Below are 27,046 nucleotides of genomic sequence, written 5' to 3' on the forward strand. Positions count from 1 at the left end.
GTGGTATGCGCGACATCATATGATGTCGTTCTTAAATTTGTCCTTACTTTTAACGTCATATGACGTCCCTAGATTACATTAGATCATGCAGGAACGAAGGCTGTCTCCTTATAAAGGTGGTGACCAAAAATCATGTAAATAGAACAACAATTTATATTTTTAATATAATATTAAAAAAACCTTACACGCGTGGAATCCGCGACATCATATGATGACGTTCGGCCAGCTGCCCTAACTTTTAATGACATCATATGATGACGTTCGTCCGATAAAGGTTAAAGGAAGGTTTCACTCTATCAGTTTTTTTTACTAAGTAACTAACTCCATAGAGCTGAGCCCTTCTTGAGAATCATCCATTTACTCAGCTACCCAAGAATTTCCCAACCCCAAAGGTAAATTACTGTGTTCACAAGAGCTCACCACTGGTCCCTACCCTGAGCCAGATGAATCCATTCCTTACCATTCCATCCAGTTTCTCGAAGATGCAGTTTAATATTATCCTCCTACCTATGTCTAAGACTTCATAGTGGTCTCTTTCCTTCTGGCTTTCCCACCAAAACTCTGTACACATGCGTCTTCTCCCCCATGTGTGCTACATGCCTTGCACATCTCATCCTTATTTACTTAATCATTCTAATTATATGTGATCAGTTTTCTACATAACTCAATAAAGATATATATATATATCTTCAGTTGAAACCACTTGTATTGGTCTGTTTATCCACGGCTGCTTGTTGCATAGAGGATCTAAGTGCCCAGCAGTAAATGCAGACAAGAGAAAGACAAGCAAAATATAATTTAAAAGCATCTTTTCCATTACAGTAAACCCTCACTAATCCGAATACAGTTAATTGGGATGTCAAATAATCCAGGTCGAAATATGAAAAATGAAAGATATGTTCACAGTGAATACATACTTTAAAGATGCATGGGATTTAGGAGCAAGAATTAGAGCTGCAAGACTTTCAGACTGTGCAGCTGCAGCTGGAAGGCAGCTGGAGAGACTGAAACCATGCAAGAAAATATCACAGATTGGCTTGAACTGGATGGAGGAGACCCTGGATTTCAGCTTCTGACAGAGGAAGAAATTGCTGCAGTGATATTTTTTTATTTATTTTGTTGACACTACCTATATTATTACATTTCCCATTTATTTGTTTTCTAAGTTTTCTTCTTTTTTTTTACATTTCTTTTAGTTCTATATTTTGCTTCATTAATCTGGATGACCTAACCCCGCAATTAATTTGGATTGGCATGGGTCTGCTGTACTAACATACCCTGTATATTTTTATGATACTTATGAATAATCTCTCACAGCTGAGAACAGCAGTGAAACATTGCGCAAGGAGCTGACTGATGTACGAAGGCAGCTGACAGACAGCAACTATGAAAAAGAGAAGTACAACAGTTCTAACAAGGAGCTCCGAGATTACGTGAAGAGGATTGAAGGGGAAAAGAGAGAGCAAGGAAGAAGTCTGGAAGAAGCTTTCCAGAAAATTTCTGGTAAGCTTCTAGTTATTGTAATATTTAAAAGATGACAATTTTTTCCTAATTTAATACCTGGAAAAAAGGTGTCCTCATATACTCACGATAAATTTTATGTTTTGTAAGATAATTTAGTATTTCCATGGATAGTAAGATTTGAGGTTTTCACGGCAGTGACTATGAAGAAAGCAGTCTTCTGGGATGTGGTGTTAACCGACGTTTCGGAGGAACGTATCGCCTCCATCTTCAGGGTAGAAGGAAAATAAGAAATCCGCAAGTGAAGAGACCGTGAGAACCGGTACAAGCAGACTGACCAGACAGGTCAGTCTGCTTCTCCCGGTTTCCATGGATTGTTTGAAAGTACTATATTTTCAGCACCTGGAGATGCCACTTATTACTCTTATCTATGCTAAATAATTGCGTATTTGGAGAATGATGATGTTATATGGTTATATTTTCTCTCTTCCAAATACGTTTCCACATCACAAGATTGCATGGCTGTCATATTGGTACTAACGCATTTATTGACATATCATTTGCAGCACTGGAAGATGCAAAGACTGGTCTAGAAGTAGAACGTGCACGTCTTCAGGCACAAATTCGAGACTTGGAGCGACAGCATTTGCAGACATCCCATCAGCTACAGAGTGCACAAGAAGAGTTGCAGAGGTCCCATGCTACCAGCACTCAGATCCAGAATGAAGAGAAGGAACTGCAGGCACGTCTTACCACAGAAATTGAGGAGAAGGAGAGAGCACAGCAGGAATTGCATCAGCTCAAGAAACAGGTAAGAAATTGCTTCATCTTCTGCACCTTTTCCACAAAATACTGGAGCTCTTGTTACCTAGTCCACATTTTCACAGCCTGTGTATCCAAGATTGGGAGTTGGGATAGCACAGTCAGGATAGCAATTAGGCTACTAGCTTTTCAACAAAGGTATCAGGGCTCGATTCCTGGTAGGAGCAAGAGATTTTTCTTTTGTCTGTAATGTTCAGACCAGCTCTGGGGCCCACTGAGTTGCCTTCACACTGGGTACTGTGGGCTGTTTCCCAAGTGGGTAAATTGGCAGGGCCATGAAGCTAACCATTCACCTTCATCTAGTGCTTAGGTTAACAATAGTGGAGCTGTACCTCCACTCCCACATATGTCTTCATGGCATGGTGCTTGATTAGTTAAGTCCATAGGTAACTTTACCTTTACCTTTGTGTCTTATGTCTCCCAGCTGGTTTCTTTCCATGAATTTTTCCACTTGAATTTCTGTATAGATATGTTGTTTGCTTCTTGTGATATGTGTGCCCAACACATCTTGTGTTTGATTTAATCACCTTAGTAATTGTAATGCTGAGCACAGAACATGAAGCTCCTTGAAGTAGTTTTATTCTTTTCCTTCTAATTCAGTTCTTCATTCACAAACATTCCAAATCTTCAGTTAGTCATTAGCTTGAAGGATAATGTTTCACAGCAGTGGGCATGGAACTAACAACCTTTTGTCCATAAAAGATTATTTAATTACAAACTTTGGTGTATTTGCTGTGTTTTACTTAGATTGTTGAGCTTGATGGAAGCCTTGACCTTTCAAGGCAGGAACTAAGTCGAATGCGTTCGCATGGAGAGGAAGAAGAGGAGCGTTGGAGAGCCAGAGAACAAGAATTGCTTGTGCGACTTGAGGATGGTCGTGGCAGAGAAAGGAAGCTTGAAGATCAGAAACACAACTTGGAAGTTTGTCTGGCAGATGCTACTCAGCAAATTCAGGAACTGAAGGTACCTGACTCCATATCATGCCTTGTGGAATTTGAATGACCAGATCATTTACACCAGACATTACAATGTTATAGTTAGGGCTTGTGCCTCATTTTTGAGAGGACCTAAATTTAAACCTTAGCTGGGAAAGTGTTCACGTAGCTTTCCATAACCTGTCATGTGACATGGTGGGTTAGTACCTTAAAACAGGCCAACCTTTCCAGTTCATCATCCATAATCATTCCATTATTAAATTCTGCGTTATGAGTATAAAAGTTCTGTGTCCAAGTCGGACCTTGTTAATGTGAATGAAATTGTTAACAAAAACTGCTTAAAATGTAATTTCATGTATTATTCATTAGGGACAGCCCTTGTTGAATGTTCATGGCTGCTGGGAGTAATATTTCCTTGTGATGCTAGTGCTTGTGCAGAGTTTTGGATGGATGGATGTATGTATGTTTTGCTGCTATTTCTGTCATATTCTTGAAAGTGATACATGTGCAGTGAAACAGTGTATGCAAGTCATATGCCTGAAGATGGCCATATATGGTCAGAAGATGTCATAAACATGTATAAAACATGAACTAGATGGTCAAAGCAACATTCTACAAATAATAGTTGCATTATAAGTCTTGTTTCACACAGCATAATTAAAGAAATGAAGAGGCAAGCAGCAGAGGTCAGCTACAATACTGTTGACTTTATTTTTATGCTCACATTTACTTTATGGAGAAAATATACGGTTGTTTTTCATTTTTTATCTATTTTCCATTTGCCACACGTGTTTCTATTTGCTTCTTCCCTCCCCATCCCCAAGTGGCCAACCCTCATGAAAATTTCTGTCCATATATCAACAATACTTTTCATATTTTTTTTCATGATGATCTGTCCATCTGTGTGTCCATTTGTTTTTTCTCCAAAACTACTGAAGGGATTTTGTTAAAATATGGTGCTATGGGGAGGATCTCCACAGAAAGTTTTCAGGTGAATATAATTTAGGTTCCTGTCAGTTGAATATAATCCCTACATTACATGAATCTGATAACATGTTCAGTTAGAACATCATAAGAAATGTAATGTATGGTTTATATCTAGATCTTATTAAGATATGCTGTGTGAAACAATTTCCTCCTTAATTCCTGATTGTCACATTGACATGTTATAGACACCAAAACTTTTTACATTACTTTACTCACAGAAGGGATTTGTTTCTGAAAACATGTCCATATTGTGGAATTCTGTAATGTGAATTCTATTTTTCCATCCACTCCCATATTATCAGTAGAGATGTTTTTCCATGGGAATTATTTTGGTCCAGATTTATAGTAAAAACACATGTCACTTTGCTTTCTGCTCATTTATTTGGTTTACTCCTTGACCCTGAAGTTGGAGGCAGAATATTCTTCTGAAACATCAATAAACTTAGAATTACTTGGGTTTTGGACTTTTTCCATTGTTTGGAATTCTAGGTAATAGAAGACACATCATCAGAACCCTATAGGATCCAATGAATACACTTCTCCAGACTATATAAAGACATATCCCAGAAGACAGCATTCTTCACACTTAGTGTTTTGTGTTAAGTATTATTCATCTTCGACCACCTCTGTGGTCTAGTGGTCATAGGTTCTGCCTACAGATCCGGGGGTCGCAGGTTAGATTCCCGGCGCTACCAGATTTTCTGAGAAGTAGTGGGTCTGAAACAGGGTCCACTCAGCCTCGTGAGGATAATTGAGTTATTTGAAGGAAATAGCAGCTCCAGTCTAGAAAACTGAGATTAACGGCCATTGGGATTTGTTGTGCTGATCACGTGACACCCTCTATCTGCAAATGTTGACACTAACTTCGCCGACAAGCAGTGGTTACTCGGTTGGTATAGTTCGCTTGTGGACTACAGGCCACAGAGTTTTGTTTTAATAATTCATCTTCATACTCTTTTTTGGTGAACCACTTGCACTTGAACATGATTGCCTCTTTCCAGATGGCTCTTAGAAAGGTTTCACAGTGCACAGTTTCTAGAGAGGTATAGAAATCATCATATCAGCTGTCCCTGTGAGTCACTGACATGTGTGCATAGACTAGTCAGTCTGCCAGCTACATATCCTGCTATGTCACCTGTGCAAGTGCATATTGTGACATGACACCTGAAAGCCAGAATAGTTAATTGCTAGGCAACAGCTCAGCAAATATGTTCCTGTGGAAATAAACATGCACACAACAATAGAAGAATCTGTTTTGAAGCAACTGATTGGTAGACACACAACATGGTTATTGGTGAAAATGGTGTCTTCTGTTTGGTCTGTGCAATGTTGTTATAAAGAAGAATTCAGTTGAGGTAGTCAGTCGAGTTCCACATGAGCAGTTAGTCCAGAGTTGAGCTGGGCGAGGATAATTGAGAAGAGATGGCAATGAGATAGATGGCGTTTGCAGTAAAGAATTGGATTGAGAGTTCCAGAGTTGGCAGTTGTTGTCAGGAAAACTGGGGAAGTCTCTTTGAGTCAGCAGTTGAAGATGATTGAGAAGAGATGGCAACTGAAAGTTTGTTGAGTCTCGGGATGCCAGCCTACCAGGATATGAGCTTGGCAGCAGAGGAAGTAAATTGAGGAACTGAGACATCAGAATTATTGAGTGCAGTTCGGTGGAGTTGAAAGTCTGGCTGTGAAGAGAAGACTTTGTGTGCTATAGTATCGCGATATTTGGACTGTGTAATTCAGTGAAACTTATAGTCCCTGTGTTAAAATGTATTACCAGGAAACGACTAGCGGAGAGTGTAACAGACTGAGGACAATAGCGTGTGTGTAGCAGTGAACTGTGAAGTGTGTAGATGAGGGACAGCGCTGTAATTATGCGTAGTTCTGAGTGCTACATGTAAGTGGTCAATAAATCCACTTCATTCGATCAATACCCCATCTATAGTCACACCCCTACACGTGACAATATGTAATCTGATTTTTTCTAACAAATAAGTAGTTCTTTCAAGAAATTACTTTTGGCTGAATTTAATATTTTTTTTTAGCGGCCTCTGTAGTCTAGGGGTAACGTTCCCACCTCATGATTCAAGGTAAGTGGGTTCAAAAACCCGGCGGAGGTCGTGGAATTTTTAAGGGTGGAAAAATTCAGGGAACAAGTCATCCGGGAGGGACTTTAAGCCATGGGTCCCGTGTCGTAGATTTACGGCACGTAAAAGAACCTCATGTCTCTAGGAGACCTCTGAGCAAAATTAGGCCAAGTTTCCCGCCCAACTAGTTTCCAATTCCTCCGGTAGATGGGGGAAGTATCAGGTACCACTGCCAGAGGAGGGGGACCTCTCTGGCAGAAAGGGACTAGGAACCCCTGCCAGAGGAGGGACTACCTCGCTGACAGAGAGGGACTAACTATTAGATACCATTGCCAGTAAGAGGTTGGAACCTCGCTGGCAGAAAGGGGCTGATAGTGAGCACCAGTACCGGTAGGGTATGGCGACAGTAGATATTAAAGGGGGACGCACAATGGACCAGTAACCGGTCTAAGTGCATGGGGAAACCCACCCCCACAATACGGAATACGGAAATAATATTTTTTTTGTATTTTATGTAACATATATAACATGAATAATTCTCATTTCAAAGTTCTTTTAGTGGAGCTGATGGCAATCTTGATGCACAGTTACTGCAGTTGGAAGGAAACTGACCAGAAACTAAGTAGTGTTTACTTGTTTTAGGCTCGTTTGGGAGGAGCTGAGGGCCGAGTACGTGCTCTGGATGCACAGTTAATGCAGTTGGAAGGAGCCAAGAAGGAAGTGGAGCAGAAACTAAGTAGTGTTGGCTCTACACTGAGAAGAATTGCAGGAATACAACTTGATGGTAGTGTGACTTTGCCCTACAAACTGATGAGTCCTTCAAGAAGATGGAGTCCTGCCAAAGGTACAGAGTTATGACCCCACCATTAGTATTTAAACACAGGAAGAAAGTAATATTGCCATAGCTGATTACTTGGTTAAGACAATTTTTAAAATTGATTTGGTGTATAAAGATAGGCATTGGATTTTAATGTCAAAGGTTTTGGGTTAGAGACAGATCATATCCAATGTGAACAAATTTACGCTGTATTGAGAACTATGAGATTCCTATTAAGATTCAGAATTCATATTAAGCTGTAAGTTTCCTCATCATCCTGCTGTCAAGAGCAGGGCAGTTCACTTTGTAGGAGCTCCCACCTTAGAAATGGACTCCACCATTTCTGAGACAGAAGCTGTCAAGCTTAAAGTTGGAAGTAGTAACAACATAGGTAAAAGGTAAAGTTGTCCCTGTGCTTAATTAATTAACCCGTTGCCGTGGTTCGACGTGTATGTTTCGTCAGGGATTTAAATCGTCTGGGGGGGTTCGACGTGTATGTTTCGTCCAGCTGCACACCTACGTTATAACGCCCATAATAATTGATGATTTTGCTGTAGATTGTTAGATTTTTCGCTGGCCTGTTGTCAGTAGAACAGAGTATAAATAAGACACGACTTTATCTGCGCCAAGTCATCGTTACATATGCCTGTCTTGCAGCAAAGTTCCTGTTGATCTTGGGAGAGGTTTCTCCGTTCTCCTGTCATGAAAGGCCTGTTTTGTTTCTTATGAAATTATAAACAGCAGAGACGTGTGTTTATAATATCATATTGCCCTGAGCTGGCCACAATAACACACTCAATTGGAATTCTTAGAAGAGGGTTATCCAAAATATATTCTTCCAACATCGATTGATTTCGCACAGTACATGGCAGCCAGTTCTTAGAAAAACGCCACAAATTAAGGCAGAACACTGTGGTCACCCCCTGTGACGATGGGTGTGTGTGTGTGTGTGTAGGGGGAAAAGAACGCATTCCTTCATGTATTATCGCTCCAGTTGACTCCATTTTATCGTACTGACCTTGGTGGTCGTTTCGAGGGATGGCCATAAATATTTTTTTTGAGCCAGTTCAGCTCTGCTTTCGTGCACTACATACCAGCCAGTTCTTAGAATAACTTCATGAATTCTGTGGTCACCCCTACGACGTCTTATGCCGCCAAAATGGATGGAAAATGAAACGCAGAAGCACCAACACTTGTTATGATAACATAAAGGTTGAATTTACTGCAGCTAATCTGGGTAGGGATACGACTCACGGAGAGACATTTCTTCTTATATTCCCCCCACGGGGAAGGCAAGGCCGCACAGAAGATGTTTTGTTTACGGAAAAAGAGCAAATGAGAGAGATACGCAGTACTGGTATGGTGATGTGAGTCAGCGCTGTGTATAGTAGAATGCTTCAATGCGTGCAACACTCCGCTCAAAATCTGAACCACTACCGATATACCGGGCGCTCATATTATAAGGCAAAGTTATAAAACAATTTTTTAAGATCATTTTAGTGAAAGTTTCATGCTTCAAGGCGTACGATACACTGCTCAAATTCTAAACCAACTGCTTCCATTGCCGAGATAACGGGCGCTCATATTATAAGGCAAGGTTATAAAACCACCTTTTAAGATCATTTTATTGAAAGTTTCATGATCCTATCTCATATAATTTAAGAACAATGATGAATAAATCATTTTTGAGCAAAATTTAAATGGACGGCTGAATATATTACCGCCGGAGAGACACGGCAGCGGAATTTAAATCACCGCGCAAAAGGGTTAAGCACTACACCATGAAGGTGTATGGGGGATCCACATTTTTCTTGACCATGGCACTAGTTAGAGGTGAGTGGTCAGCTTCACACCCCTGCTGCTTTATCCCTGGGGAAAGAACCCCTGGTATCCATTGGATAGGAGGTTTGGTGGACCTCAGAGCTGGTCTACACGACATGGAGAAGAACAAATTCTTGATCCTACTGGGACTCAAACTCAGAGCCCTTGGTCATCCAGCCCATAGACAGTCACTATAAGTAGTGACAACAGAACATTAAAAAGTGGTTACTTAAATAGTGTACCAACTGCTCAGATCGTATAGCTTTGTTTTTTGGGGTGTCATGATGGTAGTGGTGGTTTGTTTTGTGAGTCTTGTCGGTATCTCATCCTGTATAGCTATGAATGGTAGGATTAGAGAATAATTGGAAAGAACTTGGAAAGAAATGGTTGTGGCCTAAGTGAGGTACTTGACTGGAGGGACCATACAAAATTGAATAACCTCACTGAGGATAGCTGGTGTCCTGGGTGAGATTTGAACTGAGCACCTCCCAAATACAAATCTAAATGGAGTGTTACTGTTATGCCAACCTGCTCAGTGCTTCAAAACAGCATAGTAGTATCGCTAAACGGGGAACTGGGAAGGATGTGGAAGAAAGCAGTTGTGTCCATGTCCTGTTCAAACACTTTGATGTGTGTGCACATATATTTATATCTAAATAAGATTGAACCTAATAGACTGTGTATTTGCATTCTGTAACTTTGTTCCAGTTAGTATATTTATATTTGCTATCACTTAGGGCTTATATCTAATATTGATATGTTTGATTATTGTCAGTTATCCATGTCAGCCTGCCTGCTGTAGTTTTACTGCCATAAAGGAAATGCAGAAGTCTTACTACTCAAAATGTTGTCAAATTCTGCCTCGTGTGGAATGTATGTGACTGATGTAATGACTGTGATGACTTAGGTGGTGTGTTGAAGGCCCGACTCACTGCCCTCCGGTTTATATTATTATTATTATTATATTATGAGCTTGTCTTTGAGTGACAAGTCAGAACTGTTGTAGCAAACTTCACTGTAAGAATTTCCTCTTCATGTCAGAATAAAATATCTTATGAATAGGCATCTGTCACTCCTTGGCATGTTGCAGTTCAAGACCACGGTGAAGGGCGAGGAGATGGTGTAATGGATGTGGACCCAGAAATTATAAGGAAAGGTGTTCGCTCCCTGATGCAGCAGGTGGCACAAATAGAACGAGAGAGGGTAATAAATTGAAAATTATGTTAAAATGTTAGTTAATGGTTATTTATGACTGACAGCACGATAAATAAATTGCAGCAGATCTTAAACTATCACTTAGCATGATATAACTTATGCAACTGAAAAGGCAATATGAAATAAACTACAGAACCATTTATGAACCTAAATTTTAGTAGTAATATTTCCTGTTCCCTCCACACATGTAATAGCTTTGCTACCATGACTCTGTTTCTAGGGCCCTGATTGTAAGAATGAGCTGCAGCCCATGAAATGAAGTTTCAAAATTAGTTTTGAATAAAATTTTGTATAATGTCAAGTGAAATCTCTTGATTGTTACTAGAGTCAGTCTTATACCGCCATTTTTATGAACAGGTAAAATTAAGATTCCTTCTGCCACTATAGCAGTTCTTCCTCATTCACAAGAGAATGTTATGGATCTCAGAACATAATGTTTTACTGCCTGCTTGCATTAATTCTACCAGAATTTGGTCAGTATATAGCACTTGAATCTTTTCAACTTTTCAGTTGTGATTTTGGCCTAACAAAATTACTTCATAACCATTTCGTAGCTGCTTAAAAATAATGTTTCCACTAATTTCAAATAGTGTGAGATTGAGCAAGCAGGTTACCATTCTCATTGTATCTTCCACTTCTAATTTTCATTTCATGCATCCTGTTGTGTTACAATATACAACCTCTTTGTTACAACTGTCACAACACAACAAATATCAAGATCAGTGCCTAGTTTCGGCTCTGCTACATGTTTCGGCTATCAGTAGCCATCATCAGGCAAATACACAGTTAACATATTGTGACGTGTTGCGCAATGGAGGACACCCCCTCCCTCCCCAGTGTTGACATAGCAGGTGAGTCAGCACTCTGCCCCCCCCCCCGCACTATGACGTAGCACAGCTTCCTGCTGTGTTGTGGCACGCAACACCGCTGTTGACACGGGCAACAGGCAACAGCGAACGGAATAAAAGCTGGCTGAGCAGCAAGCGAGAGTTAGTGTGTGATCAGGAGTGACACAGTTCGAGTATAGCAGTCACGGAAAGAAGAACCGGACGTGTGTGTAATTGTGTAACTGGGAGTGTGTGATACAGGGAACAGATTATTGCGAATAGGGTTATAAAGTGTGAAACCCCGCAGAGTGAAGAGATTATTGCGAATAGGGTTATAAAGTGTGAAACCCCGCAGAGTGAAGAGATTATTGCGAATAGGGTTATAAAGTGTGAAACCCCGCAACAGTGTTATAATCAATTGTAGCCGAGACTTGTAAGTTGTTAAATAAACCAATTAACAATCTGAATGGTGTCTTCAGTAACGAAACACGTTACAATATATACACCACTGAACTGCAGTACTAGTAACATTGGCTACAGTACTGTTAATTATATAAAACACTTGACATAAAATACAATAAATCAGATTATATAAAACAGAAGTTATAGTATAAAACCAAGAATAAAATTCTTAGATTGATGTTTTATTTCATCGAATTAGTCGTTGGTTTTGTAATTTCGTTGCGTTCCCACGGACAAATTGGAATATTCTATATTTTGTATATATAAAATTGTATAGGAGGCTTGTGATGTAGATGTAGTAAATTAATGTTAATCTGAAAATGATGAAAGTAACTACAGCTACTGATCTAATCATCCACAATGATTCATGTCACCCATTTGAACACAGAAAAGCTGCTATAAACTTTTTCATTAATCGATTGAATCAATATCCCCTTTCGCATAACAATAAAAACATAGGAGAAAACATGGTTAGAACTATTCTAAATAATAATAACTACCCACTAAATACCATACAACTAACACAAAAACCCTCCACAAAAAATACTTACTTACTCATGGAACTGAGCCCTTCTGGAGGAGCCACCAATTCTGCAGCTACTCAAGAATTTCCCAGCATTTTATGGAACCCGAAGCTTCATTACCGTGTTCACAAGAGCCCTCCACTGGTCCCTATCCTGAGCCAGATCTATCCAATCCATACCACCCTGTCCTGTGTCTCTAAGATCCATTTTAATATTGTCCACCCACCTACGCCTTGGTCTTCCCAGTTGTCTCTTTCCTTCTGGCTTTCCCACCAATATCCTGTACGCTTTCCTCGTCGCCCCCATTTGTGCTACATGGCCTCCCCACCTCATGCTCCTTGACTTGATCATTCTTATTATACTTGGAGAAGAGTACAAGTTATGAAGTTCCTCATTATGCAGTTTTCTCCAACCTCCTGTCACTTCATCTCTCTTTGGTCCAAATATTCTCCTCAACACCCTGTTTTCAAACACTCTCAGTCTGTGTTCCTCCCTTAATGTCAGAGACCAAGTTTCACACCCATACAGAACCACAGTCACAAAAAATACTACGCTGAAAAATAAATGTACCATTTCTACCTATTTCGGCCATGAAATCAGATCTATTACTAAACTTTTCAAGAATAGTGAAGTTGGTATCTCATATAAGACAAAAAACAATATAAAACATCTCTTGAAAGTAAATGATGACAAAAATGATATGTATAATCTTAGTGGGCTTTACCAACTACAATGTTCTGACTGTCCATTAAAATATATAGGACAGATCGGACGTACCTTTATGGTCAGATTCAAAGAACATATACAAGGCAGAAAAAATAACGGACAAAGCTCAAAATTTGCTCAACATATATTAGACACCACACATGAATATAGTACGATAGACAAAACATTAGAAGTTCTATATATCGGCAAGAAAGGCCGAACCTTGGAAACATATGAAAGATTTCACATTTACGAAATCAGCAAACTAAATTTGCAACTGAATGATAATTTTACCAAATTGTTTAATCCTATGTATGATGTAATAGTTGATACATACAAAACATAATACACAGTTATACCCCCTTCCCCCCTACCACCACTTCCGCATACACCTTATCTCTTCCTCCCCCCTCCCTCCCTTGCATTGACTCTAATCTTACATCACCAAATCAGTCGTTGTTTACATTCCCTACAGAATGGACAATACTTTGTAAGATGAGGCACAGACTAAACAGTAAGTAATATACACTATATCTTCAATAGGAAAATCAGTTATTGATTATCACAAAATTTAATACTATTACTTTCATATCATTTTCAAATTAACATTAATTTACTACATCTATATCACGAGCCTCCTATACAATTTTATATGCACAGAATGTAGAATATTCCAATTTGTCCGTGGGAATGCAATGAAATTACAAAACCAACGACTGATTCGATGATATAAAACATCAATCTAAGAATTTTATTCTTGGTTTTATACTATAACTTCTGTTTTATATAATCTGATTTATTGTATTTTATGTTAAGTGTTTTATATAATTAATAGTATTGTATACAATTTTAGTAGTAATGCAGTTCAGTGGTGTATATATGTTAACTGTGTATTTGCCTGATGATGGCTATTAATAGCCGAAACCTGTAGCAGAGCCGAAACTAGGCACTGATCTTGATATTTGTTGTGTTGTGACGGCCATAATAAAGAGGTTGTAACTTCCATTTCCTTCTTTATTATTTAACCTCTGCACTTGAAGTGTGTGGTATTAAGTTCAGAACCAATCAATATGTCAGGAAGTAGCAGAGGATTGACAAATAAAGTAGAAAAAAATGGAAAAGTTGTATATAAGTATGATAATTAAGTTCTTCTGTTTTGAGGATGACTTCAAAACCCAAGTTCTGAGTGCAAAGAAACAACTGCAAGAGGCACAGGAACTACACAACAAAGTGGATGCAAAACTGAATACAGCCTTGCACAATGTGAGAGCTGTTCAGGAGGAGAAAGGCACTTTGGAAGCTAAATTGGGCCAGAAGCAGGCTATGTTACAGGCTCAGGTAAGGAGTACTGAGTACTGGCATTTTGTATCAAGAAGCCTCTTTCCTTCAGGTTTTCCAACAAAAATCTTTTATACATTTTTCATTTCTTCCTTTTATACTACTTGCTCTGGTCATCTTATTTGTATTTATTTGATCACCCTGTATTTGGTAAAGTGGAACAAATTATGAAACTCCTTATTATGCAGTTTTCTCCATCTTCCCGTTTTTTCCTCTCTTGCCCCAAATATTCCCCACAGCACCTTCAATCTTTTTTTCTTCCCTTAGCATGAGAGATCAAGTATCACACCCATATACAACATGTAACATTGTACTTGTATGCACTTTAGTCTTCAGATAGAAGACAGGAAATAAAATAATTGAAAATGAATAGTAGTAAACATTCCTCAAATTTATCTGCTCCTAGCTTTGTCATAAATGTAATTTTCATTTGTTACTCATATTGCCAGGGGCACGCGGTAGCGTAGTTGGTTGAGACACTATGCTACAAGCTGGAAGGTCATGGGCTCAAGTCCTGGTGAGGTCATTGAACTTTTTTCAGTTGACCTAATCCTTCCAGCTGCACTGTGGCCCTGGGGTCGAATCAGCCTCTAACAGAAATGAGTACCAGGAATTAATTAAATAATTTTCCTGGGGAGTGAAGTGCGGCCGGCGCATAAGGCTGACAACCTTACCACCATCTTTGAGCCAATTGTCTAGATAATGTGGGACCCTCAGCATCTCACAACCATATGGGCCTTAACGGCCTGTTACAGGGATAGTTTTACTTTTTACTTTTTTTACTTACTCATATCGCCTCCTTGTGGATGGATTTGTTATTTGTGTTTATATTAAATTATTTTTTATGTTTTATTATTTTATATTATCATGATGGGGAATGACAGTCGATGGGGTTTTGGATCAAAAATTGGATTTATTGACCAATTTAACACACAACTCATGGCTGCACTTAATTACATTGCCAATGCTGATCTCCACACTTTACGAATCACTACAGCACACACTTAGTCTTTTCAATCTGCTGTACCTTCACCAATTTTTCCCTGGTAACACCTTCTAACAATGGGGATTCTTCAACTGCACCAAGTCTTCTTTTCACAGACTCCCTTACAACTCTCTCTAACAACTGACTAACTTCTAAACTTGTCTCAGTTATAATATCCCGGCTCAGACTGGGTAGAAACTACCATTCATTGTTGTACTCCAATCGTTTCCATGGGAAGATGTTTGTTTGTGAAGGTGTTACCCAGTGACAGCTGCATATACTTACTTATTAAGAATCAGTTCGTAACAAATGATTTATTATTTGTTTTTGAGGTCATTACGCGGTAAAGAGTCTAAACACTACAGTAGTATAATTATATATTACATTTCCCTGCAGTTTCACTGTGAAGCGTGAACAGATTCAATAGAATTTCGATTTTACATTTTTGAAGGGGCCAACTTAAGTGAAGGTAAAGGAAATAATAATTATGCAACATAAAGAAATATGTGCATTTTCTTATATAGTAACCTTGGCAAGCCTTCTGAAACATACATGTTTGGACATATTAACAATGTAAATGCATGCATTAATCTACATACTGTGTTATTTCTTGAACCATTCAATCAGTCATTTGTCTCCTGTCAAAATCTGTATAGCTCTTTCACATGAGGTTCTGAAAGTTTGGTATTCAACAGTATGCCTAACTGACTAGGATGGACCTTGAACATGAGTACAATGGCACCAGTGTTTCTTTGACTTTAGAAACATAGAACATCAGAAATGCACAATCAGGTATTTTTCTGTTGTCGTTGACTTGGAAGAGCAAATTCAGGCAAAATGTAAGTTTGAGTAAACATGAAATTGGTTAACTTTTAACGTTGTTCTTATGGGTCTTTGGCTGGGAAAAATGAAAAGTGTCTCTAACTGGGAAAAATGTAAATTCCAAGAATACAAAGTAAGAATTTCTGTGTACTTAGTTTTTTTTTTTTGTTTTTATTTGTAGTCCAGTTTGTTTATGTATATCAAATAGTTATTATATTTGTGTTTATGGTATATATGTTCTTATCCAAGAAATTAACATCATCAGCATGGACTTAATGGTAGAATATACTATTAGAAAGAGACCAAAGAAAATCAGCAGGGATTAAAATTGATTGGAACACTCTGAAGCAATGAGCCAGGATAGCGTAGTCAGTATAGTGACTGGCTGCGGGCTGGATGACCGAGGGGTCGTGGTTCGAGTCCCAGTAGGGTCAAGAATTTTCTCTTCTCCACAGCGTCCAAACTGGCTCTGGGGTCCACCCAACCTCCTATAAAATGGGTACCAGGGCCTCTTTCCCTAGGGGTAAAGCAGATCACTCACCTCCAGCTAGTGCCAAGGTCAAGAAAATGTGGATCTATACATCCACTCCCCCATATGCCTTCATGGTGTAGTGCTTAATTAGTTAAGCACAGGGAAACTTTACCTTTACACTCTGACGCAGGTTGCAAAGCAAGGGTTATGTTATACACACTGTAATTAATTCTGAATATTATTTTTATATATAATTAAGTTGCACAAACATAAACTGAATTCTCTTTTCCGATATTTATGATCAGTGGAGCCAAATAAAAATTATCATGTTAACTTTTTATGTGGTTAAAATTCTCTATACAGCAAGGCTTAAGTAGTAGGTCTGTGATAGGGCAAATTCCTTTCTGTTTTTGCTGCATTATATTTGAAGCAGATTGTATCTGAAATCTGTTAAGAAAGGAAAACATTGCTTGATGATTATGATGACAGAGGAGGCCTCTGAAACCTTGGCTTTTAGTTCAACATTGATATGGCTGATCACTGAGATTTTAGCTCATTTATTTGCCATGAAGGCTTCAAATTTTAAATGAAAAACTTTATTTCTGGCTTTTATTATGCTTTTGGTTATAATCTTCTGGAAATAATTGGTTAGCTCTTATTATCTATTAGTGTTTCAATAGATATAAGGGGCAGTCAAATGAAAACAGGTCACCACACAAAACTCACACAGCGCACAAGTTGGTAACACTGGAATTTGCTTACGGTACCAACATCTGGTGGAGATTCAGGAAAGTACAGTGACAGTGTGCCCTTGCGCACTAGTTGTTTGTTTAATGTGCTGGAAGAAAGGTTAGCACTACGTGTGGTTGTCCAGCATCAGTAATGGAGGTGGGTAAAGAAGAACAAAGAAGTGTAGTGCGCTTTTTGACTGCTGAAGGAGTAGAAGGATGAGAAATTAATCGTCGCATGTCTGCTGTTTACGACAAACACAGCATGTCACGTTCACATGTGCTGCCATGGCATAAGAGATTCCGAGAGGGACGTGTGTCACTGCAAGATGATGCTCGCCCAGGTCAGGCTCATCATGTCATCACTCCTGGTGTTGCTGCGTTGGATGGTCATATCTGGGCAAACCAACGGATCATTGTGGAAGAAATTAGTCTTTTGATGGGAATAAGTCACGGTTCCGTACATGCCATTGTGACAAGACACCTGCTGTACCGCAAAATCTGCACACAGTGGGTTCCACCTCAACTCACGGAAGAACAAAAGACTCAGAGAATGGCTGCATCACTGGGTCACTTGCAACGATACCATTAGGAAGTGTATGCTTTTCTGTCCCATATTGCTACTGGGGACAAAACTTTGTGCCACCATTTTGAAACCAAGAGTAAATGGCAGAGCCAGCAGTGGAAAGACATGAATTCTCCCCCACCGAAGAAATCCAAAGCCATACACACAAGTTCCAGTAAAGTGATGATGACGTTTTTATTCGCCTGCAAGGGCGCTCTGCTTGTCGAATTTCTCGAGCATGGGGCCACAATCAGTGCACAGCACTATGAAGACACTTTGTAGAAACTGAGACATGCCATAGAGTCAAAACGCCCTGGAATGCTATCGAACAGCATTATCCTTCAAGATAATGCGCGCCCTCACACTGCCAACTCTGTGAGGAATATGTTACAAAGATTTGGTTGGGAAGTGCTTCAACATCCTCCCTACAGCCCAGATCTCTCCCCATGTGATTTTCACATTTTTGGAGACCTGAAGAGAGACATTCGTGGACATCGGTTTGCATCAGACGAAGATGTGCGTGGCTGGGTAAAGATGTGGTTCCATAGACAGCCCACAAGCTTCTTCAAGGATGGGACTGACCATCTATCTCCCAGTGGGATAAATGTATTAACAGTTTTCAAGATTACGTTTGAGGTCAGAAATATCCCTTAATATGTTTTGGCTTCTGACCTGTTTTCATTTGACTCCGTGTCATACAATACTGTATTCAGATAAGATTGTGGCTTATAGCAAATATTGGACACTGATGTTGTTAATGGTTGAACAGGATGCAAATTATTGTAAGTGCATCACAGAATTCTCATTCTTTTTCAGAGTTCATGAGACATTAATAAAGGTATCATAAACTATAAGATTTGTTCTGCTCTGAAGAGTAGCGTCTTCTGAGATGTTACCTATGTAGTCCAGTAGCTTGTTACTGACATTTTGGAGGAATGTGTAAATTTGTTGTCAAGGTGTTACTGCATATGCTGAAGATGGGGGCAGTACATTGCCCAAAAACATCACTAGCAGTCCACCAAACTACATGGCATCAAAACACCAGAGTTCAATACTATTTACCACTGTTAAACCTAAGGGGAGCTGCGCTAGCTCAGTCAGTATAGCAGCTGGTTATGGGCTGGATGACCAGGGGTTGGAGTTCAAGTCCTGTTAGGGGCAAAAATTTTCTCTTCTGCATATCTTCCAGACCGATTCTGGCGCCCACCCAACTTCATATTCAGTGGGTATTAGGAGTAAAGCAGCCAGGCTGTGAAGCTGACCACTCACCTCCAGCTAGTGCCAAGGTCAAGAAAATGTGGATCTGTACATCAACTAGCCCATATGTCTTCATGGCATAGTACTTAATTAGTTAAGTGCAGGGACAACTTTACCTTTTTTTTTTACTGTTAAAACTGAAAGCTTGTTTCATTTGTCTGTTTTCGGAACTCCTGAGTCAAGTACAGAGAAGCGATATAATGCCCAAGAACGTTTTGACATATAATCTCATGAGAAGGCACATCTTCAGAAGAAATCATTATAATGTATCCTAGAGAAACAGGTTGTGTATTTGTGAAATGATTGAAATGACTGAGGTTAGCTTACTTCTATGGTCAATGTTACACTCGTGGGTTCCATAATAAGCAATTTGTTTAAGAGGTGCTATAGTTACATAATCAGTTTAGATTGTCATAGTGACAGTAAAAATGTGTATTTAAGTCTGTTCCATATTTCATATTACAGACAGAAGCTCTTCAGCAGAAAACTGAAGAGGCGCAGCAGATGAGAGAGAAAGTAATGGCTCTGGAGCTCACCATTAGCAGTGGGGCTGAAGAAAAGGGACAGTATGAGGTACTGGTGATTCTCATCATGTTCAAATTTGAGTAGCTGTACTTAAAAGGGGGTTATATCTATCTCTCTGTCTTTTGAAGCACTGAGCAGGTTTTGGTGAAATCTGATATTCCTGTTTATATTAAATGTTGTCATACATATTTTATTCTGGATTATATCAGTCTGCTGTACCTCTAGTGTACATTAAATTCAGCTTGAAAGTTATCAGTATAAAATTTTAGGTTCTCATGACACTATGAGGAGTACTATCTTCTAGGATGTGATGCTCTGTAGATAGGTTGTGGCAGTATTGACCAGTGGGAGGTGGTAAAGGTAAGCTCAAAGGATAACAGGACTGTTCTGCTTGCTTAGCTTACTCTTCGACCCTGAAGATGGAGGTAGTACATTCCTCTGAAACATCCGTAAACATCTACCAGAGTATATAAGTACAAGGTGGTTCAGATATGACCGGGACTGATTTTTTTTTTAAACCAAAATTGCCAAACACTTACTTGCACATGTCAGTCTTCAACGTACTCCCCTCCGGAGTCAGCACATATTTTCCAATGTACTGGAAGCATCCTGTTGCCCTTTTCAAAAAAGTGTTGTGGTTGGCGGCATGTCCACTCCCAAACATTCTGGATGACGGCGTCGTCCACAAACTGCATGCCTTGCAAGTCTGATTTGAGCCTTCTGAACAGGTAGAAATCACTTGGTGCCAAATTGGGACTGTACGGCGGATGTGTCAGAAGGTTCCATTTCAATTTCCAGAGGGTTTCCATTGTTGTTTTGGCCATATGGGGGCGTGCATTGTCTTGAAGGAAGGCTACCCGCTTTCCACCTCTCTTCCGCTTGGATCGGATCTTTTCCTTCACGTCTGTTGCCAGAAGGTCTGAGTAATAAGCTGCATTGACTGTTCTGGCATCTATCAGAAAGTCTACATGGATAACCCCCTGCCAGTCCCAGAAGAACGTTGCCATCACTTTTCCTGCTGAATGGCTCCTCCGCGCTCACTTGTATTTGGGAGAACTGGTATGCCGCCACTCGCATGATGATTGCTGGGACTTGGGAATGAAGTAGTGCACCCACGTTTCATCGATGGTCACTATAGACTTCAAAAATGCATCACCTTCGTCTTCAAACTGCTGTAGGAGACGACTGGCAACTTGCATGCACACCATTTTGTTCATGTCTGTCAAAGTGCATGGTACCCACCATGCATTCACCTTGCAATAGTGCAGGTGGTATTTCATGATGTCTTCTACACTACCAACACTGATGGACAGCATTGCTCCAAGTTCCTTGATAGTGATGCGCCTATTCTCACGAATAAGTGCGTCTGCACGATCAATGTTTCGCTTTGTGACAGATGTTGGCGGCCGACGATCATGCGGTTCATTCTCCATGCGCTCTCTGCCCTCTCTGAAGCATTTACACCACTCAAACACACGGGTCCGTGAGAGATGTTCTTCCCCATACTGTTGTTGGAGTTTGTGGTGAATTTCAGCGGACGGGACTTTTCTCCAATGAGTAATTTGATCACAATGCGTTGTTCAACACTCCGCGGTACCTTCTGTTCCCTCATCACTCCAGCAACTTCCAGACAGGACTGAATAGGTTCTAACCCTAACAGGAGGGAGGGTGGAGGTTGTGGCTTCACTCTCTCAAGGTCGCACAGCTGCTGCGCAGTGCGGCTTGTTTACAAAACAATCGATCCCAGTCACATTTGAACCACCTAGTGACTTCCCAGAAAAACAGTACTCTTCACGGTTATCAGTATGAGAAGTTCAGACGTCACATGTTCATTGCAGTCTTTTCTGTTGTGTTTAATAAATTCTGCGGATAGTGTAGTTGGTATAGTGACTGGCTATGGGCTAGACCAGGCATGTCCAATGTGTCGATCGCAGAATGATTTTTGGTTGATTTCGTAGGCCTATAAGGAAATTATACGTGGAAAGCATGTAAATTCACTTGTAATATAATATGATTATATTCAGATTTTGTAGGGAAAATATGTATTAGTCATTCCCATTTTTCTGTACTTTCAATGTATGTTGCTTTTACAACAAGCATCATGTTTTGTGTTATTTTTACCAATAGCTTTGCTTAGAGCGAGGTACGACGATAGTAGGGGGTTGTATATCACTGGCAGTTTTGACACTAAAAAGTTGATGACAACCTGTTTGAAGTTGGACATGCCTGGGCTAGATGACCAAAGGATTGGAGTTCCAGTCATGGTAGGGTCAAGAATTTTCTCTTCTCTACATGCTCCAGACTGTCTCTGGGATCCACCCAACTTCCTGTCGAAGTGGTACTGGGGTCTCTTTTTCCCAGGACTAAAGTGGCTGGGGCATGACACTGACCACTCACCTCCAGCTAGTTCCAAGGTCAAGAAAACATGGATCTATACATCCATTCCCCCATGTATCTTCATGGCATGGTGCTTAATTAGTTAAGCACAGAGACAACTTTGCCTTACCTTAATAAATTCTGTTATTGGTGAAATCTGTAATTCTATCACTCCTTCATCTTTTTATGTTTAAATGATGTGTTTCTCTCATGAATCACGTTTGAACTGATATTAATAATTTCTCATGTCATGCTTATGGTTTATAAGATTAATACCAGCTAAAATGCTTTTCATTGAAAACAGAAATATGAAAATTATGATAGTGACCTTGCCCTAACTATCAGTAATTCACTGTATCATAACAAAATTAATAGCCCTAGTAGAATTCTTTTAAGGGAATCATAAGAATTGAAAGCAAAGAATCCTAGATCAGATACTGGGAAAGTAAATTTACTAAACATGTGTACTCTCTCTAGGATAAACTTGATAAAATGAGGCAAGCCATGTCCAGACTGGAGAGCGAGAAACGTAGTCTGCAAGATGAACTGAGCCGTAATGAGTCACGGGCCACAAAATTAGAACTGCAAAGGTTATCCTTAGAAGGAGACCTGCAGCGTCTGCAGATGATTCTGCAGGAGAAGGACTCCCATGTGCAGGTATGTGATCCTTCAGACTTGTCCTGTCAGCTTCAGAGATAACAAGTGCTAATAAGTCAAAGTGCTCGGGAACTACATTAAGAAACTGAAATGGTATATGTGATGAAACCAACAGCATGTAAAATGAAGAACTGTATGCTCCGTGTCTCCTTTCTGAAAGCCAGAAATTTAAAACACAATATTATAATGTTATTAATTATGTTTTATATGGGAATGAAACATGGTCTCTCAGAAGGAATGGGGGGAAAAGAACATAATGATAAATTTGCATCATTTGCTTGATGTTATTAGTGTTTTTAAAAGGAAAGAACAGAGGAATGGGGATAGATGATAAATGTAGGAGGAGTCGGAAAAAACAAATTATACACAGTTTTGGTTACCTTACAGACACTGCGTGGCGATATTATTAAAGTGAACTATAGAGAATTCACCTAATATTGTCAGTATAATTAAATATGGAGTGATTGGTTGGGTGGGAATATAGTATTGTCATGTGTTGGGTATATCATGTGACAAATAACTTCACACACATTTATTCTTACACACTCAAGTACAATTAGTGATCTCAACTGTCTCATTTGTACGTGTGGTATCTGGCTCTGCTTATATAGGCGTTATGCGGACTGGATTCCAGACACCATTCCTCACGGTTCCATTCCCGCTGTTGTGACAGTCTGTTGTTATGCAACAAGCACAACAAACTCTGTTGTTCATCTTTGGGGTAAATGCATTCATTGTTTTAACATTGTCTATGCAATGGCTCCCTGTTATTGCGTTACTATGGGAGTATCTACTCCAAACACGTTACAGTATGTATGGGGGAGATGAGAAATACATAAAAATTTCAGTTGAGAAACCTCAAGAGAAGTCACCTTTTGAGGAACCTAATTGTAGATGGTGAATTATATTACAGTGAATTTTTAAGGGTGAGGGTGTGGACTGTATTCAGCTGATTTAAGGTAGGGTCTATTGATGGGCTTTTATGAACACGTGGAATAAACTTTATTTTGCAAATGCACAAAAATTTGTTGAATGCCTGAATCACTAATAACAATTTAAGGAATATTGTGCACTATGGATTTAGTTAATACCAACCTAAGAATTCTTGCTACACAGAAGTTGCAGGACAAGTGTGAAATGCAAGGGCGGAATCTTGCAAGTCTTGAAGAGCGTTGTTCTTCATTAAAGTCAACTGTCGACCAACTGAACTTAACACTGGAACGAGCGAACACTGGGGAAGCAGAAATGAGGGCTGAGATTCAGAGTCTGCAGCGAACTTTGCTGGACACAAGTTCAACCTCACAATCAAGTACTGAGAAGCTAAAACAGGTTAGCTACAGCATCTGTGATTCACTTGAAGGATCTTAAGATTTCATTGCTGGGTACTTAAATTTCACCAATGTAATTATGTCTGGTAGAGTAACACAGGCATTTCCTATAAGAAAACAAATTATCCTGTTAAATTTGTATCAAGGACTGAAATATATTTCAGTTCCTTGATCCTTCCTGTGCTATGAGCTGATTGTGTTAACTGAATGTTAATCATTCTGTTGAGCATTTCTACTAATAGAGGGCATCAAGAATCGTGCTGTTGTTTGGAGAAGGATCTGGCTTTCAAGCTGTATAAATCTGTTCTCTTGAAGGTAATCTGCAGAAGTGTGAGTTATTTTGTGCAGCAGCATTTACTACCGAGCATTTTGTAATAGGTAGTGTATGGCTGGCCCTGCAGTTGAAGGCTTGAAGCTTGTACTATAATCTGAAAGGTTCTGTGGCATTTGGACAATGTTGGTGAGATGATTATTTTCGTGATTGAGCGAAGATATTGAAGACCCCAGAAGTGAGCTCATGTTTGAGCTGTCATTTACATGATAATTGAAAGGTAAAAGGTAAAAAAAGTAAAGCTATCCCTGTAATAGGCTGTGAAGACCCATAGGGTTGTGAGACGTCCAGGCTCCCACATTTTGTCTAGAGAGTCTGCTCACAGATGGCGGTAAGGTTGTCAGCCATATACGCTGGGTGCGCTTTACCCCCAGGAAGTTTCCTGGTACTGATTTCTGTTAAGAGGCTTAGTTGACTCCAGGGCCATAGTGCAGCTGGGAGGATTAGGTAAATTGAAAAAATCTGGCTCATCAGGACTCGAACCTGTGACCTTCCAGCTTGTAACATAGTACCTCAACCAGCTGTGCTACCGCTTGCCCCCGATCATTGGCAGTGTTGAGGTTTTTGATTACAGGATGTAAATGTATGTCATGAAAAGTTTATGTTTGTGTTTGACATTCTTGTTTAATGTAATATGGTATTCAGTGTTGGTCCCAAATACAAGGTTTTTATTCTCCATGGAAATGGCTTGAAGACCAGACAGTTGATTTAGGTGAACTTGAGTGGAAGGGCATATTCTGATGTTGTACACATATTTTCCAAATTCATTCTTTGTGGTTTTGTATACCTCCACTCACCTCCAACTAGTGCCAAGGTCAAGAAAATGTGGATCTATACATCCACTCCCCATACACCTTCATGGCATAGTGCTTAATTTTTTTTTCCTATGGCACTACAGCCCCAATTTGGGCCTAGGCCTACCTCCATGAAACTCTCTGTTTCACTTCGGTTTACTAGATCTTACACATACGGTAGGACTCCTTGGGTGAGTGATCAGCTCGTCGTGAGTCCTCTACCTGTAAACAAACAGAAAAACGTACACAAACATCCATGCCCCGAGTGGGATTTGAACCCATGATCCCGGCTTCCGAGCGAGTGAAGACAGTGCATGCCTTAGACAGCTTGGCTACTGTGACCGGCATAGTGCTTAATTAGTTAATTTTAATATTGTGCATTCCTGTTGTGTGTTGTAAATGAGATATATAAGGTATAGAATGTACCGTCTTTAATAAACTTAATAAAAGAAAATGTTGATTCAGTAGTATCTTGTAATACTGATTGTTGTTGTGTAGATGGTACATTCTATACCTTCTATATCTTACTTAATTATTTAAGCACAGGGACAACTTTATGGTTTACATTTGTATACCCCATTAGTCCTGATGTTAATTTATTACAGAGACAGACCTGTTGCTTAATTGTTTATTTATTTATTTGGAAAGGATGGAAATGTTGTTCCCTGTATTAAGCTACTACCCAAGCATTTTCTTGGAGAGACTGAAGAATGCAATGAAGAACCTGAGGCAGGAAAGTTAGTCTTTGGGCACAGAATCAAACCCAGGACCTTCAAAATACAAAACAGAAGTACTAACCATTTGACTGTGATATTAAGATTGTAGCAAAGATGCCTGGCAACTTCTAATGTTGACCCCCAATAGTAAATGTTATTGAAAGCCCCTGTTTATATATTGTGCCACCATATAATTATGTGTCCTACACATCATGCTGGCTCATCTTGAATTTTTTGACATTGTGACAGTTTGTTTCCCGCATGTGTATTTTTGCGCACATGCTCACATCAGTAGCAGAACTTATATTAGCATAAATAAATGACAAAATAAATTAAAGTCATTGCTGAATTATATGTTTAAATGCCTTTGATTTTTTTTTTTTCTTTTTTCAATAATCAGTCACTTCTGTAAAGTATTTCCCATCCATACTTTGAAAATCCTGTTTGATGTGCATGTTTTTGTATTGTTGTTTTCCAGGAACACAACTGCTGCTTAATTCAGAATGTTTTTCACACCTTACCTTTCTTATCTCCTCACGTTCATCTTTATTCTCTTGCTTGTGTGTTTTTTTATTTTCTCTGTAAATTATCTTTACATGATATTTCACATACCGTAACATACTGCACATGTGTTCAGAAGGTATCTGCTTCAAATCCTGGCCAAGGATCAGTTGTTTGGACTGGCTTATTCTCAGTCTCTCCACCCAGATATGAGATTGGTACTTTGAAACAGATCATGACCACTTCCTCACCTCAGTCAACACCACATGAGTAAGATTTTAGGTTCTCACGGTGGTGACTATGAAGAATGCCATCTTCTGGGATGTGGCATCGTGTCGATCTTGTGTGAACCAATGTTTCTCTGAAACGTCGGTTCATACAAGATCTACACGGCAGTATATCCCAGAAGATGGCATTCTTCAACACCACATAACTTCTGTAGCTCATTAAACAATCTTAAATAACCTATGAAGAAACCAGTTCATCATTTGCAATATCCTAGTAGTTGATACAACACTGTGAATAGCCACTAAGCTAGCACACATTTCTTCAGTTTAATAGAATCTCATATCCTATGGTTCATACTTTTCACTTTATTTTTCATATGCAGCTTCAGAAATCACTGACCAACAGTGAGAATGAGCGCAGGGTTGTCACAGAACGTCTGGAAGCATCACAACAAACGCTGGTAGAGTTGCGACGTATGAACCAGCACCTCACTGATCAGAACCAGCGGTTACAGACTGAGTTGGCAAACAATGAGGTTCAACGCTCTGGTCTTGAAGCTCAACTGAGACTGGCTAGCTGGCCACCAGAGGGTGCAGGACCAAGCAGCAAGGATGAGGAATTGATGCAACAATTACGGACATCACAGCGTGAACGCATGGAGCTCCGAGGAAAAGTGGAATCTCTGTCAGACAAGGTAAATATAATAGTTTGTGTATAAGTTATGTCTCTATAATGAGAGCTTGTTCATTATACTTGAAATGGAAACCCT

The 27,046-nt window shown here is 39.6% G+C and overlaps 1 protein-coding gene across 2 annotated transcripts in view; it reads left to right on the plus strand.

The window, feature by feature from the left end:
* The window catches only part of LOC111862350 (rootletin), an 85,473-nt gene that overhangs the window by 51,468 nt on the left and 6,959 nt on the right, over nucleotides 1–27,046 (plus strand). For both annotated transcript variants that reach the window (XM_033750631.1, XM_023847659.2), the window contains 10 exons: nucleotides 1,318–1,503; nucleotides 2,028–2,272; nucleotides 3,031–3,246; nucleotides 6,926–7,127; nucleotides 10,012–10,124; nucleotides 13,816–13,992; nucleotides 19,287–19,394; nucleotides 22,200–22,379; nucleotides 23,496–23,708; nucleotides 26,660–26,971. In XM_033750631.1, coding sequence (XP_033606522.1) covers nucleotides 1,318–1,503; nucleotides 2,028–2,272; nucleotides 3,031–3,246; nucleotides 6,926–7,127; nucleotides 10,012–10,124; nucleotides 13,816–13,992; nucleotides 19,287–19,394; nucleotides 22,200–22,379; nucleotides 23,496–23,708; nucleotides 26,660–26,971 — 1,952 coding nt within the window. The remainder of the gene's footprint in view (nucleotides 1–1,317; nucleotides 1,504–2,027; nucleotides 2,273–3,030; nucleotides 3,247–6,925; nucleotides 7,128–10,011; nucleotides 10,125–13,815; nucleotides 13,993–19,286; nucleotides 19,395–22,199; nucleotides 22,380–23,495; nucleotides 23,709–26,659; nucleotides 26,972–27,046) is intronic.

This window comes from Cryptotermes secundus, unplaced genomic scaffold (genome assembly GCF_002891405.2).
Source record: "Cryptotermes secundus unplaced genomic scaffold, Csec_1.0 scaffold542, whole genome shotgun sequence".
Classification (NCBI taxonomy): Eukaryota; Metazoa; Arthropoda; class Insecta; order Blattodea; family Kalotermitidae; genus Cryptotermes; species Cryptotermes secundus.